The sequence below is a fragment of the Neovison vison genome, chromosome 10 (genome assembly GCF_020171115.1).
Source record: "Neovison vison isolate M4711 chromosome 10, ASM_NN_V1, whole genome shotgun sequence".
Classification (NCBI taxonomy): domain Eukaryota; kingdom Metazoa; phylum Chordata; class Mammalia; order Carnivora; family Mustelidae; genus Neogale; species Neogale vison.
In genome coordinates this window covers 31,210,223-31,223,688 of record NC_058100.1, presented here as the reverse complement: position 1 = coordinate 31,223,688, position 13,466 = coordinate 31,210,223, and the positions used below count along the sequence as shown (strand labels likewise).

Genomic DNA, 13,466 nt, shown 5'->3' with positions numbered 1-13,466 from the left:
CAGCAGAGAGCCTGCTCCCCCTGCCCTACCTGCCCCTCTGCCTACTTGTGACCTCTGTCAAATAAATACATAAAATCTTAAGGAAAGAAAACCAAACTTCATTCCCTCTTGATTTCTAAGACGCCTCATTCTTCCAGTTCGTGTACTCATCGGACCTCCTTCTCGGTTCCACGTACCCCCGGCTCTGCCCCTGGCCCTCTCTATTTCCTTCAACACACTCTCGGTGGTGACCTCATCGAAACAATCCACAGCTTTAACTACTAACTACATGATTCCTTCCAAATCTGTATTTCCAACCCGAACATTCTCACCTCCAGGACTCCCTGTCCCACCGTCGTCCGCCCACTTCTATTAGGATGTCTCAGCAGCATCTGAAACTCACCAAACCCGAAGGTAACTTTGCCATCACGTTCCCTCAATCCCACATTCATCTGTGAGAAGCCCCACTTGCCAAAAATGGGCCCAGCCTCCCAGCCCTGAAGGTGAGGATCACCCTTCACTCAAGCAAATCCATGTGCAAGCCGGATCCAACGTCCTTTTTTTTTTTTTTTAAAGATTTTATTTATTTATTTGACAGAGAGAGATCACAAGCAGACAGAGAGGCAGGCAGAGAGAGAGGGCTGAGCAGAGAGCCCGATGTGGGACTCGATCCCAGGACCCTGAGATCATGACCTGAGCCCAAGGCAGCGGCTTAACCCACTGAGCCACCCAGGCGCCCCTCCAACGTCCTTTCTAACGAGCTCACCAGCGTGTCCCTTTCACAGCTCCCAGCTTTAATCCACGTCTCCGGTCTCCTCGGGATTATTAAAGCCTCTGGTTTCTTCCGTCTCTCCACTCCAAGCCATCCTCCGCGTCCCCACAGAGAACGGACTCCTTCGTCCAGCCTCACATATGGCAAATTCGGTCCTTTGGGAGCTACTGCCTCTGCTGGCTCTCCCGCCTCAACGGCCCCACCTCCCTCGCCGGGTAACTGCAACCTCCCACCACAGTGACCGACCCACAGGTCCATTCAGGACCCTGTTTCCTTGCCCCACGCCTACTCAGCGAAGCGTGTCTTCCTCCGGTGGCCCCGTCCAGTCTGGGAGGAGGGCTCTCCTCAGGGCTCTAGGGGCACACGGCTCTCAACGGGGATTTCTCGTCTCACCGCCGGTGCTTCTCCCACTGAGGTAAATTACGGAGGGCAGGGACTGTCCTTCCTGGAGCCCTGTTGGTGCTTAATAAACGTTTGCCGGATAACGGTGTCTCGACCAAACTCTGCGAGGTTTTCTGTGGAAGTGGACTGCTCTCTGTGCACGTCTACGGCCAGAAAAGGGAATTTTGAAGACGAGGGCAAGTTTTTTCTTGCCAAGTCTTCCAAAATTAAGCCAGCACTAGCCACTGCTTCGTGAGACAGCCTCCTCTGTCCACCCTCTTCCCTGACGGCGGCGCTGGGCGCGTCCGAGCTGCGCGAAGCTGCTGTTCTGACCGTCCTCCACAGGACCCGCCGCGAACACCCAGCGTTTCGTCCTGCGCTGCTCGAGCCTGACGAGACCGCCTCAGGGCCGCGCCCTCAGGAGCAGCGCCCGACCCCTCCCGTCGGAGGCACAGCATTTCTCATCCCCTCATTTCCAGTCTATTTCCTCACTTGTTGGCTTAAAACACAAGGACTGGGGGCGCCTGGGTGGCTCCGTGGGTCAAGCCTCTGCCCCCAGCTCAGGTCTTCATCTCGGGGTCCTGGGATCGAGTCCCGCATCGAGCCCCGCATCAGGGTCTCCGCTCGGCGGGGAGCCTGCGTCCCCCTCCCCCTCTGCCAATTTGTGCTCTTCTCTGCCAAATAAGCAAATAACACTGAAAACCCAAAACAGGTCTCAGCCCCCGGCCGCACTCTGAACCCGTCCTCAAAGGAGACGAGACGGCGCACAGACCTGCGGACCCGCGGAGGCGAGGCGAGGCGAGGCGAGGCGAGGCGAGGCGAGGCGAGGCGAGGCGAGGCGAGGCCTCGGCGAGTTGCCGCCGCCGGGATTCCCCCCCCCCCGGGACGCCCCTCCCCCCCCCCCCCGGGATCGCCGCGCGAACTAGCCCGCCGGGGTCCGGAGACCACAGCAAGGGCCGCCCCGCCGGAAAAGCCCGAGCGCAGACGCTGCGACGCACCCGGCGCTTCGCGAACGAGAGAAACGGGGACGGCGGCGGGTCGGGGCCTGCGGGCGAGCCCGACTCGACCGAACCGCACCTCCGAGGCGAGACCAAACGTTCCCTCAGGCCGACAAAACCGCCCACAAAGGCCCCGCGCAAGGAACCCTGCGACCTGCCGCCGGCGCCCACAGGCGGCGACCGCGCCACCCCGGGCCGCCCGAACCCGAACCCGAACCCCCGGAGCTGGGCCGGGCCGCCCCCGGGCCACACGCGGGCAGGGCGGGGGGGAGCAAGGCGGGGAGCCGGCCCCTCGCCCAGCAGCCGCAGGGATACCCCCGCCGCGCCCAACCCCCTCGGCGCCCCTCCCCCCGTCCCGCCGCGCCCCTCCCCCCGCCCCGCCGTCCCCCCCCACCCCGCCCCGGCCGCGGCACCACTCACACAGCCCGAGCGCCGCCGCCAACAGCGACCACAACCAGCGCCTGCGGGCAGCGTCTGCCTGCCCCGCCGCGACTCCCGCGGGCGCTGCCATCGTCCCCCGCCGCCGCCGCGCCCCGGGCCGCCGTCCCCACTGCGCTCCGCTCGGCTCCCGACAGCGCCCGGTCCTCGTCGCCGCCCGCGCCCGCGCCCCCGGCCCCTGCGCGCCGCGCACCGCCCCCGGCCCCGCCCCCTCGCTCCGCTCATTGGCCTGCGCTGCGCCCGGGGGAGGACGCCATTGGAGGACACCGACTGTCCATCACCCCTCGCCCCCTCCCCGGATCCCCCCAGTCCCCGGGTCCCCCCCCGCCACCCGGCCCCTTCTCCGCACGCCGGAGGCCGGGCTCGGGAGGCGCTCGGTTCCCGCCGCCCGGCCTCCGCCCGCTGGGTGTCTGCCTGGGGCCCGCCAGCTCCTCAGCCTCTCGGAGCTCCCGCCCCGCAGACCTCTTGGCAGCCCCCCGGCCGCGGGTCGCGCTCCCGGCGGTCCGCGCTGCGGGTTTCTCCGGGCCCCGAGGGAAAGGCGGCCGTCCGCGCACAAAGGCGGAGGAAACGGGCGCGACGGCGGGACTCGGGCGGCCGCAGGGAGCTCGGCTCCCGCCTTGCCCTGGCGGGGCCCGCCCTTCGCACCGCTGGGAAGGCGGCGTGCGGAGAGCGGAGAGACCGCGGACCGGGACGGCGCCTCCATCTTGCCCGAGTCTCCCCAGGGCCCGCTCTCGGCTCTCGGAGCGCCGGGGGCCGGGCACGAGGTCCCCCCGTCGGAGCCGGGAGCGGGGTCCCCCCGCCGACGGAGCCGGGCGCTCCTTCCTGGCTTTCCGTTTGCTTGTCCGTCTGCGGACAACGCGCCCCTCGTTTGTCCATGGAAACCGGGTGGGGAAGTTCCTGAGTCTGAGGGGCCTTGGCTGACTCTGCTCACGTCGGTCTCTTGGCCCCGAACAGCGTCTGCCGCTCCCCGTTGCCTAATAAATGCTGGGATGCTCAGTACCCCTAAAAGGCGCCGCGCGGCAGCGACGGGAGCAGGGCAAGAGCTCAGTGAGTGAAGTAAAGGAAGGATCCAGGCAAGGGTGTGGACCATTAGGACAAGAGGGCAAAGAGTATGGTGAGAAAACCCAAATGTAATCTCATGTCAGGGTTTTGTCTATAAAGTCAATTTTAAACAAAGGGACATTTTTGCTGTTTTAGCCTGCTAGCCTTGTAAGCCAACTCATAACTAGCAGTGGTGAGAGAAAACTAAAAAAGCATGACAACCATTTTGCCCTTTTCTTCTCTAAGATCCTTATGAAGTGTGTCTGAATGTCATAGGTTGGCTAGAGGACAAATGCGTTAAGTGAGTAATTATTATGTGCTGTGGATGTAGAACACCTAGATTTTATTCCCCAAAAGCACACAGTCCTCCAGGGTAGACATACAGGCACTAAATCTGTTTAAATGCTTGAAGAGAAGGAGAAACCCAAGGCCAACAGGGACATTAGTGCTCAAGGACACATGTCCTGTTACAGGCTTCTTGGAGGGTGATGATGAGGGAGCAGAAGGACTGGCTGAAGACCAAGCATGAGCTGTCACCTGTGGCCTCCTCCCTCCCCCCACTCCTGGGGGGGGCACGTGTGACATTCTTCCGGAAATCTCCCAACTGCCTTGCTAGTGGGGGAAAACAACCTTAGCTTGACAATGGCAAGGACTGCGGTATCTTCTAGGTCTTAACAGGTAAATATCCTTTGAAACATCCCTTTTTCCTTACTCCCCCAACCCCATAGTCTATAATCAGCCACCCCTCATAGCCCAGCTCTTTCTGGCCATGGGTCCTGTCCTGGTGCTTTAATAAACCACCATTCTGCACCAAATCGTCTCAAGAATTCTTTCTTGGTCCTCAGCTCCCGGCTCCACCCCACCCGACCTCACCTATACTCCAGAACCACATCAGTGATAAACCCCAACACACACTTCTTCCTCTTGTGGGACCCACTGGTGCATGAGGCACGTGGAAAAATGCAGAAAGGATGTAGCATTTGAAGTGGACTTTATTTTTTATTTTTAAAGATCTTATTTATTTATTTGACAGAGAGAGGGAACAGAAGCAGGGTGCCTGGGAGAGGGAGAAGCAGGCTGAGCAGGGAGCCTGATGCGGAGCTCAGGACCCCTGGATCCCAGGACCTAGGATTATGACCTGAGACGAAAGTAGATGCTTCATGACTGAGCCACCCAGGTGCCCCTGAGGTGGACTTTAGAGGTTGAGTAAAAGTTCACTGGGAAAGGGCGCCTGGGTGGCTCAGTGGGTTAAGCCACTGCTTTCGGCTCAGGTCATGATCTCAGGGTCCTGGGATCGAGTCCCACATCGGGCTCTCTGCTCAGCAGGGGGCCTGCTTCCCTTCCTTTCTATCTGCCTGCTTCTCTGCCTACTTGTGATCTCTGTCTGTCAAATAAATAAAATCTTTAAAAAAAAAAAAAAGTTCACTGGGAAAGCAACAGCAAAAGCAAACTCAGAAATGGGAAAGCAGTACCAGGTCCAAGAAGTTGTGGGTAAATCTTGTGTGGTTTGGAACTTCAGAGGAGGGAGTGAAAGAAAATGCTGGAAAAGTAGGCTGTTGTGGTCTTTTGAAGAGCTTTGGGTTGTTCATTCTGTGGGCAGTAGGGAGAGGTAAAAGGGGAATGACACACTCAGCTCTGTGTTTTCAAAGGTTGACCACAGCAGACAGGGTCGGAAGAAAGAGGTGAAGGGGCTGGAGAGGAGGACAAGGCATGGAGAAGTGTTTCAGTTGAGTGAGAGAGCAACAGGATGGAGGTCAGCTGGACGGGAAGTCTAAACAAGAGAAGAGAATCCAGGGCACCTCGATGTCTCAGGTCATGATCCTAGGTCCTGGGATGGAGCTCAGCAGGGAGTCTGCTTCTCCATCGCCCTCTACTCCCCACTGCTCCCGCTCATGCACACGCTCTCTCTCTCTCTCAAATAAGTACATAAAACCTTTAAAAAGAGAGAATGGGGTTCCGGGGAGAATCCAGGAAGACAGATAAGACCTTCAGTTTCTAGCCTGAGTGGAGAATAATGCTACCAGCCCACCAAAACTAAAAGCCAAGGAAGAGAACCTGGTCTTGGAAGACTGCTAACATGCTGGGCCTTGGACATAGCTTAAAATGCTGACAACACCCCCACAGGCAATCAGAAGGCACTTAGATGTCAGGGAAACCACAGAAGGGCTACATGGAACATGAGCCTCATGTGGCCACAAGGTGCTCACAAGAAAGGTCAGATCACCAGTCTCAAGTCAATAGAATGCCCTTGCTGGCAAGTATGTGATGCAAAGGAAAAACGGATTCCAAGGCATCGTTTTCTTGGAAGGGTGGGAGGGCTTGGTCTATCTGAGCACTAGTTGCTATCAGGCCTCCTCAGGGACTCCCGGGTGACACCCAGATGTGACCACTCCCAGACTGAGCACACCAGCTCCTCGTCCCTAGATTCAAGCCCCAGCCAGTTTCTCCCCCTTCTCCAGTTCTACATAGCTGGTGGGGAGGAAGACCAGTCCAGGGTCCAGAGAGAACAAACAAGAACACCCAGGCTCGGAGGTGTTTTGCAGGGGGCTGGACTTTCCATGGATATTTCCACAACTTCTACAGCCACCAGAGAGTGCATAGAATGGATTTCCCATTAACTCCCCTTTTAGAGCCTTCATGGGTTCCTTCTTGTCCTTAGCATGACGTCCAGACCCTTTGCTGGCGTGTAGTTTCTGTGAGCCCCTATCTGGGGCCCTTCACCCCATACTCCAGCCGTGGAACCTCAACCTGCCTTAGGTCGAGTGCTGGCCCCTGGGGCCTGCAGGGCTCTGTTCTGTGGATTCCTCAGGCCCTAGGCCTCCCTCTGCTCCCAGACGCTCAGCATTTATCTTCCCATCTTTCAGAACATCACCAGAGGGTGAGTTCCTCTGAAAAGGTTTTCTGCCGTTTCTGACACTGCCCTTTGTAGACATGACCACAGCGCAGATACAGCTCTGTACTCGTTCAGATTTTCAGCGATTTGAAAACCTACGATGGGACTCAGGTGTCAAGGTCTTTGCGAACACCACTGAGAGTAATGTGTAGGTGGTGAGTTCTCGATAAAGGTGACTCTTATCCTATCAGCACCTGCTGGCTGTTACCTGCTTACTTGTCTGTCTCCTATATACAGTGGTCCCCCTTGAGGGATATAAGGGACTTGCCATACAGTTTTCTGCTTTCCCAGGGCCCAAGTCAGAGCCTGACGCATAGGAATGCTGGTCTTCTGTTACCCTCACACATGCCCTCTGCTCTTAGCCACACTGTCCTCATGGCTGTTTCAGGAACAGTTCAGGTACATGCATGTCTCCTGGTGTTTCCTTTGCTCTCATGTTATCGTCTCAAAGAGGCCTGTCCTCACCCTCTGTTCAAATCGCAAACCCTCCCCCTGCAATTTATTTCTTGGTTGTATGTATGGTCTGTCTCGTCTCCCTAGAATGTGTGTTCCCCCTGGGGAAGGAAATGTTTCTGTTTTGCTCATGAACACACTCAGCATGTTGCATACAGCAGATGCTCAAGACATTTTTGCTGGATGAAGAGATGAATGAATGTTTTTTAAATTAATCCAGAGACGTTACAGAAAAAAAAACCAGTCATGCAAGGTTGTAGTTTCTGACCCTGCCATAGAGAGTAAATGGGAAAACAAACAAGCCCCAAACCCCTTGGATTCCAGTCATTATTGTTAGCCCAAGGTCCTTCCTTCTCTTCACAGACCCCTTTCTTCCTCCAGGAAAGTCCCCTTTGCCAGCTAATGCCGTTCAGACAATACAATCGGAATCAGCGAAGACTTCCGGTCAGGTCAGAAGGGTCCTTTTCAAGGACGGCTGCCTCTGAAAAGAAGGGACTCTTTGGGGAGAATTTCCCCCACAGAATCAATAATAAGAGAGAATCATGTGCAGAGGCCTTCTGATAATAGTTATTGACACAGGCCCTTCGCCCTCACAGACCTCCTCCTTCATGGAGTGTACAACAAACAGAGAAGTAAGGAGGGGTTTGCCTTGGGAATTTCTCAGGACTTTTTATCTTTTCTTAATAGGGATAAGATAAGGGGCACTCAGGAGCGTCTACTGCTGGCAAATAGAGAAGGACCTGGAATTAATGGGACAAAATAGGAAGAGGGTGACAGGCACCCAAATTTCAACCAGATGTTTGGGACCACTTCCGGTATTCTTGCCGGCATTCCTTCCTTCCTTGTCTTTACAGACCTGTTGCTACAGGCATTGGAACACGGTGATCTGTGGGTAGTGATTGCAGGAGGTTCCTGGAACACCAAGAATTTGACTGTTCATGAATAAATATCAGACAGAATAAAAAATGAATCCCAGGCCACCATGAGAAGGGTTTGCCTGAAGCTAAGCCGATTTCATTAATGTTTCTATGGACAGAATGGCTTCATGCAGGAGAAGGGTGGCAAATATTGAAGGTCTGAAAATTCGAATTCCCCAGAGTCTAGCGTTTCTGGGCACCAAACTGGAACAAAAATAATGGGGGTCCTCAGAGAGGTGTCGTCGGTCAAAGTAGATGTGCCAAGGCTTCTTCATTTGCTGTGACGGGGATGAAATGTTTCTCAAGACCCTTCGTCCCCCTGGACACTGTGACGATCTCTGTACTCCGAGGGAGGGCGGTACCCTGGGGGGGGTCACGGGCCGTCTTGCTTCTCACCGCCAGTCGGGCCGCCGGCATCTGGAGTTCTGTCACCGTCAGTCCTCGGGCAGCACCGCGAGAGGCGAACGGGATGCTCTGAGGAGCCCGAAGAGTCCAGACAAACTACTTCCCAGTCCCCAGAGAGCGGTACGAGTGAGAAAGAAAATCCTGAAAACCGTCGCAAGGACAGCCAATTCCGTGGGGGAGGCGCCCAGAGACCTGTTAGTGACCGCGAAGCTCGGGGTCGCCGACACCTGCCGTGGTTGCGACGGTTCATGGTCCGAGCCGCACTCTCCGGAGTCCTCATTCTCGTGAGAAAGACCACCTTCCCCCGAGGCCAGGGCGCTTTCCCCGGGCGCGTCGTGGAGAACAAGCGCGCGGGCTCCGAGGCCGAGGAGCATCTCCGGGGCTGCTCCCGCTCCTGCCGGGCCGAGGGAGGGCCCCGGACTCCGGCTCCGACGGCCTCGAGCCACGCCAGCCCGCCGTGGGGAGAGCCGGAGCTTGGCCCTGCCCCCGGCGGGCGGCCACCCGCGGGGAGCAAGTTGCGGGCCCGGGTCCGGGGCGCAGGGCCAACCGCCGGAGTCGCGGCCAGAGGAGCGGACGCTGACGCGAAGCCAGTGAGCGAACAGGTCGGTCTCGGGCCGCCCCGCCGCGGCTGCCGCTTGTCCGGGTTGACTTGCTCGCGGGCCGAGGACCGGCACGTGGACGGCTGAGGAACCGGGAACTGACCGTCCTTCAGAGGGCGCCGTGCTCGCGCGCGCGTCAGCGCTACGGGTTCGAGAGAGACCCGGACGCGGGGTCTCCGGACAGACGCGGGACAGCGGACACCGTCGCACGGAGTCACGCGGACGGCAGTGCTAGTGCCGGCGTCGGGTCCCGCAGCGCACGCGGTCGGGGCACGCGGGCCGCACGCCGACCCCGCAGCGCACGCGGTCGGGCCGCACGTAGGTCCCGCACCACACGCCGATGTGGGAAAAAGGTCTCCGGGAAGGGCAGGGTTCGGGGCCGGTCCCCGAGGAAGGAGACGTCCCCGCTGAGGAGAACCGCCGGAGCGGGAACGCGGAGGCGCGAACTCAGGGCGGGCGGGCGGCGTCTGGACCCTGCGAGACCGTGTAGACGCGAAACCACCCGCGGGAAGCGTCGCGCGCGGGACTGGGTGAGGCCTACTCGGGAACCTTCCTGCCGCAGGACCTTGTCGCAGACGCGCCGCAGCTCGTGAGCCGCAAGGATCCCAGCGTCGCGGCTCCTAGACCGAGTGGCAAGTCGGTCACGGCTGTGGCGGGACCGCGGCCACGCTCCGCGTCGGATTCCTGACGGGAAAGCGAGGAGGCGCGCGGAGCCGGAGCTGGAAGAACGCGAGCAGCACTCACGAGCGGCCGCGTGGGGGCGCCGGACCGCGCGGCGCACCTTCCTCTAGCACGGCCGGGGCTGGCTTTTCACGCCGGCTCGTTGGTCTAGGGGTATGATTCTCGCTTAGGGTGCGAGAGGTCCCGGGTTCAAATCCCGGACGAGCCCTCTTTTCCTCACTCCCGACATAAAGACGTGTTGCTGCAAGACACAGAACTGAGACTTTTGGACTCTTCACACGGTACACCCAAGAGCTGCCGGGACGGACGCAGCGGCGTGGGAAGGGCGCGGGCCCTGCGGAGTCTGAAGGCGCCGCTCCCACCCGGCCGGCACCCGAGACGCGCGCGGGGAGGACCCCGCTCCGGCCCGCGCCGCCCGCCACTGTGGCTTCGGCACCTGCCCGCCGTCCCCGCGCCCGCTCCGTGCGGGGCTGAGAGGGGTCGCGCCCGCGCCCGGAGCCTCCTTTCCCCGCGCGCGTGCTCTGGGGGCCGCGGGTCCCGCTGTTCGCCGCAGGCACGGGGACACGCGGCGGCCTCCCGCTCCGCAGCCCCGGAGCAACTACCGTCCGAGCCCCCGCGCCGCAGTCGTCGTGTCTCTAAACGGGCTGCGTGAGGACGAAAAAAAGCCGCGGACAGTCGAGGGCGTGGCGGGAAAGAAAAGCCTGGGCTCGTCCGGGATTTGAACCCGGGACCTCTCGCACCCGAAGCGAGAATCATACCCCTAGACCAACGAGCCACTCTCGGCAGAGCGGCGCCCGGCGCCTCCCTTCAGTCGCCGCCGCCTCTCGCCGCGCTCCCCGCCCGGCCGACGATCCGTCCTCCGCCCGCACCGCGCGCCTGTCCAGCCGTGCGCCCCGGGGCCCCTCTCGCCGCTCAGCCTGCGCCGCGGCCCACGCTGCACCCGGCGGGGACGGCGGGCGAGGGGCCGCGGCTGCGAGGGCGCCGGCGGGTGCCCGCCTCCGCCCGTGCTCGCTGGGCGCCAGGGGCCTGGTCGAGCGGGCGCAGCCCCCGGTTCGCGCCCTCGGAGGGGAGCCGCGGCTGGAGGCGGCCCAGCGCGCGGGGAGGAAACCCCAGAGGACGGTGAAGAGAGAACGTCAGCGTCCGCGGTGGGGTCGTCCGCCCCTGTGAGGGCTTGCGGGCGCGGAGCTCAGCGGGGACGGCGGACGTGCTGCTCCGACGTGCTACCGCCCGGCCGCAGCAGAGGGCACGCGGGACGTCGGGGGGCGCGCTGGGAGCCGCGGGAGGGCGGCTAGCGGGACAGGGGCGACGGGGGTCCGGCCGGCCGCGGGAACCGGGAGGACCCTGCGTGCGCGCGCCCCCTGCAGCCGGCGGGAGGGGCCCCGCGGTGGTGGCGCGCCCCGGCTCCGCCTGCACTTAGGCCCCGCCTACGACCCGCCTCCTCTTGCGGCCCCGCCTGCGGCCTCGCCTCCGCCCCGCCTCCACCTGCGACCCCGCCTCCGCCTCGGCCCCTCCTGCGGCCCCGCCTCCGGCCCGCCTCCGCCCCGACCACCCCAGGGCGGCCGCGGTCCTGGCTCCTGCAGCCGGTTTCTGGACCCCAAGCTTCCTTTCGGTCCCGCTCTGTGGAAGCTGTTGCTGCGTCGCTGCCGGACGGTCCTGCGAGGGTCCGGCGCTGGTCTGGCTCCGCACCTTCCACCTGCTTCTCTGCTCTTCCCCGCCCCCTTCCTCCTGAGGCCCGCGGGCACCCGAGGTGTCTCTCGGCGACGCAAGGTCAGGACCCGAGCTCGCGCCCTTGGCGGGGGTGTGGGCGGGGCTAGAGGGGATTTCAGGTGTAAACACCTCAAATCCAAGAGCAAAAGCTGAAAAGCCAAGCCTGGCCCCGCTGACATCGCAGAGCCCTAACCCTAACCCTAGCCGCAGCCCTAACCGCAACCCCAACCCCAACCCTAACCCCAACCCTAACCCCATCCCCGATCCTAACCCTAACCCTGGAGCAGGAGGACGTGGCTGGGGAGGGCGGCCGTCCGAGCTAAGCCCTCTGTGCGCTTGGACCACGCGTGGAACTGGACACCCTGTCCTTGTCCGAGACCACCTCTCCTCCGGAGGCCTCTCCTGCCTCTGCCCGGCCACTCTCAAGGTCGTTGAACTTCCCACACCTGCTTTCTTATCCCTTAAGTCGCTCCTAGTGACTTAAACCTGTGCGATCAAGACCACGGGGCAGGACTTCCCTGTTTCCCCGCAGGCTGCGGAAGGCGCGCCCAGCATTTCATTGGTGTAAGTGTTGCTTGACTGGCCCATCTGTGCGTACACATTTTTCATGTTTTAGGTGATTTTCTGGGGTAATACGGTCAAAAGAGATGACCACTGTGACAACTTTTATGGCTCGTGGTGCAATTTCATGCCAATGAACTTAGCTAGGCTGGTTTGCGAGGAAGATGGAAGCTGGCTTGGAAGAACAGGACCAGTGGCTCTTGGAGAAGTTGGAAACCCATACTTCATGAACTATTTCTTTTTTTTTTTCCTTTTTCTAAGTATTTTATTTATTTATTTGACAGAGATCACAAGTAGGCAGAGAGGCAGGCAGAGAGGGGGAGGGGAAGCAGGCTCTCTGGTGAGCAGAGAGCCACCCAGGTGCCCCCAAACCCATGCTTTACTATTTTAATTTTATTATAGGGATCTGGTGGCATCAACGCTTTTGAGAATGGTGGTGATGTTAAAACTACAACCGAAGATAATTTTGACTTGGGGTCAGATGTATGAGTGGAAGATGATGAAGTTAGAGCAGGTCCTGGGGCACCTGGGTGGCTCAGTGGGTTAAGCCGCTGCCTTTGGCTCAGGTCATGATCTCGGGGTCCTGGGATCGAGTCCCGCATCGGGCTCTCTGCTCAGCAGGGAGCCTGCTTCCCCCTCTCTCTCTGCCCGCCTCTGCCTACTTGTGGTCTCTGTCTGTCAGATAAATAAATAGAGTAGGTCCATTAGGAGATGGTTAGAGTAACTCTGGGATGATGTCGGGCGGAGGCCTTGGAACAGGGAACGGCTTTAACAATCATTTTCATTCCTATTTTGTAACTAATGTTTGCACGCTCCTGAATTCAGACCCAGTCTAGACCGAAGGGGTGCAGACTTTGTTCTGACCTGACGTTAGTCTCCGGAAGTGAGAATCCAATCTGAGCACATGGGTCTGCCGTTCAGAGGACTCTTCGCTGACTCGGCACCCAGGACTGGAGTCAGGACTGTGTGCTCAGCCTTATTTGCTGCCCCTGAGGTTAGGCACTAACTGACTTTCAGGCTGCTGAGGTTGTCCTGTCAGATTTGCTTCACCACCACAAGCCATGCCCTGATCCAAACAGAAACTTGAATCTGATTGAAAATGTGTGTCTTTTCCAAACTCCAGCCCAATATTCTGTAATAGCTCTAGCTCCTTTTTACTAAAAATATTTCTACATGGTTTATTTACCTCAATGGTTCTTTTTCTGAGGTCTATCTCATAACTTCCCCTGAATTTTGCAGCCCCTGAATCATCAGAAGTGAATCTTTGGTACTGCCCCGGGTGTTTCTTTTTTCATTCAAAAGTTTTCACTTGATTTAAGTTTTGAGAGTCCTCAAGTTTTGAAGTCCTAAGGTGATCGAAATCTAAGGCTGAGATTGTGGAAAGAACCACATTCTTCTGGAATACCATTTCTACCAGCGGATCTTATTGTCCCTTTGTTTTATATAGACTCGGTCTTGTTCTGGATGGTATTGGCCGCATAGGAAAGGACAAAAGTGTATAGTTTTCATGATCAGAAGTGGGATTGTTTATGAAGACTCGCTCCAGGTAGTATGTTACAAAAAGGAAAGATGCACAATTACATGTACGGAGAACTTAATTTTGTAACAAGAATTAAAGCAAAAATACATATGCAGATTAAA

At 59.0% G+C, this 13,466-nt stretch overlaps 1 protein-coding gene and 2 non-coding genes across 4 annotated transcripts in view; 1 reads left to right on the top strand and 2 right to left on the bottom strand.

Annotated features, from left to right (window-relative positions):
- The window catches only part of MPZL1 (myelin protein zero like 1), a 52,210-nt gene extending 48,939 nt beyond the window's left edge, over positions 1-3,271 (bottom strand). Inside the window, exon 1 of one of the 2 annotated variants that reach the window (XM_044266879.1) lies at positions 3,031-3,271. In XM_044266879.1, coding sequence (XP_044122814.1) covers positions 3,031-3,271 — 241 coding nt within the window. Of the gene's footprint in view, positions 1-2,550; positions 2,659-3,030 lie in introns of those variants that run through there. The other variant, XM_044266880.1, reaches the window with a different exon arrangement.
- Positions 3,272-9,693: 6,422 nt separating this feature from the next.
- Positions 9,694-9,765, top strand: TRNAP-AGG. Its single transcript has one exon. It is a non-coding gene; the product is annotated as a tRNA-Pro (tRNA).
- A 495-nt stretch (positions 9,766-10,260) lies between these two features.
- TRNAP-CGG lies at positions 10,261-10,332 on the bottom strand. Its single transcript has one exon. It is a non-coding gene; the product is annotated as a tRNA-Pro (tRNA).
- Between the last annotated feature and the right edge of the window lie 3,134 nt (positions 10,333-13,466).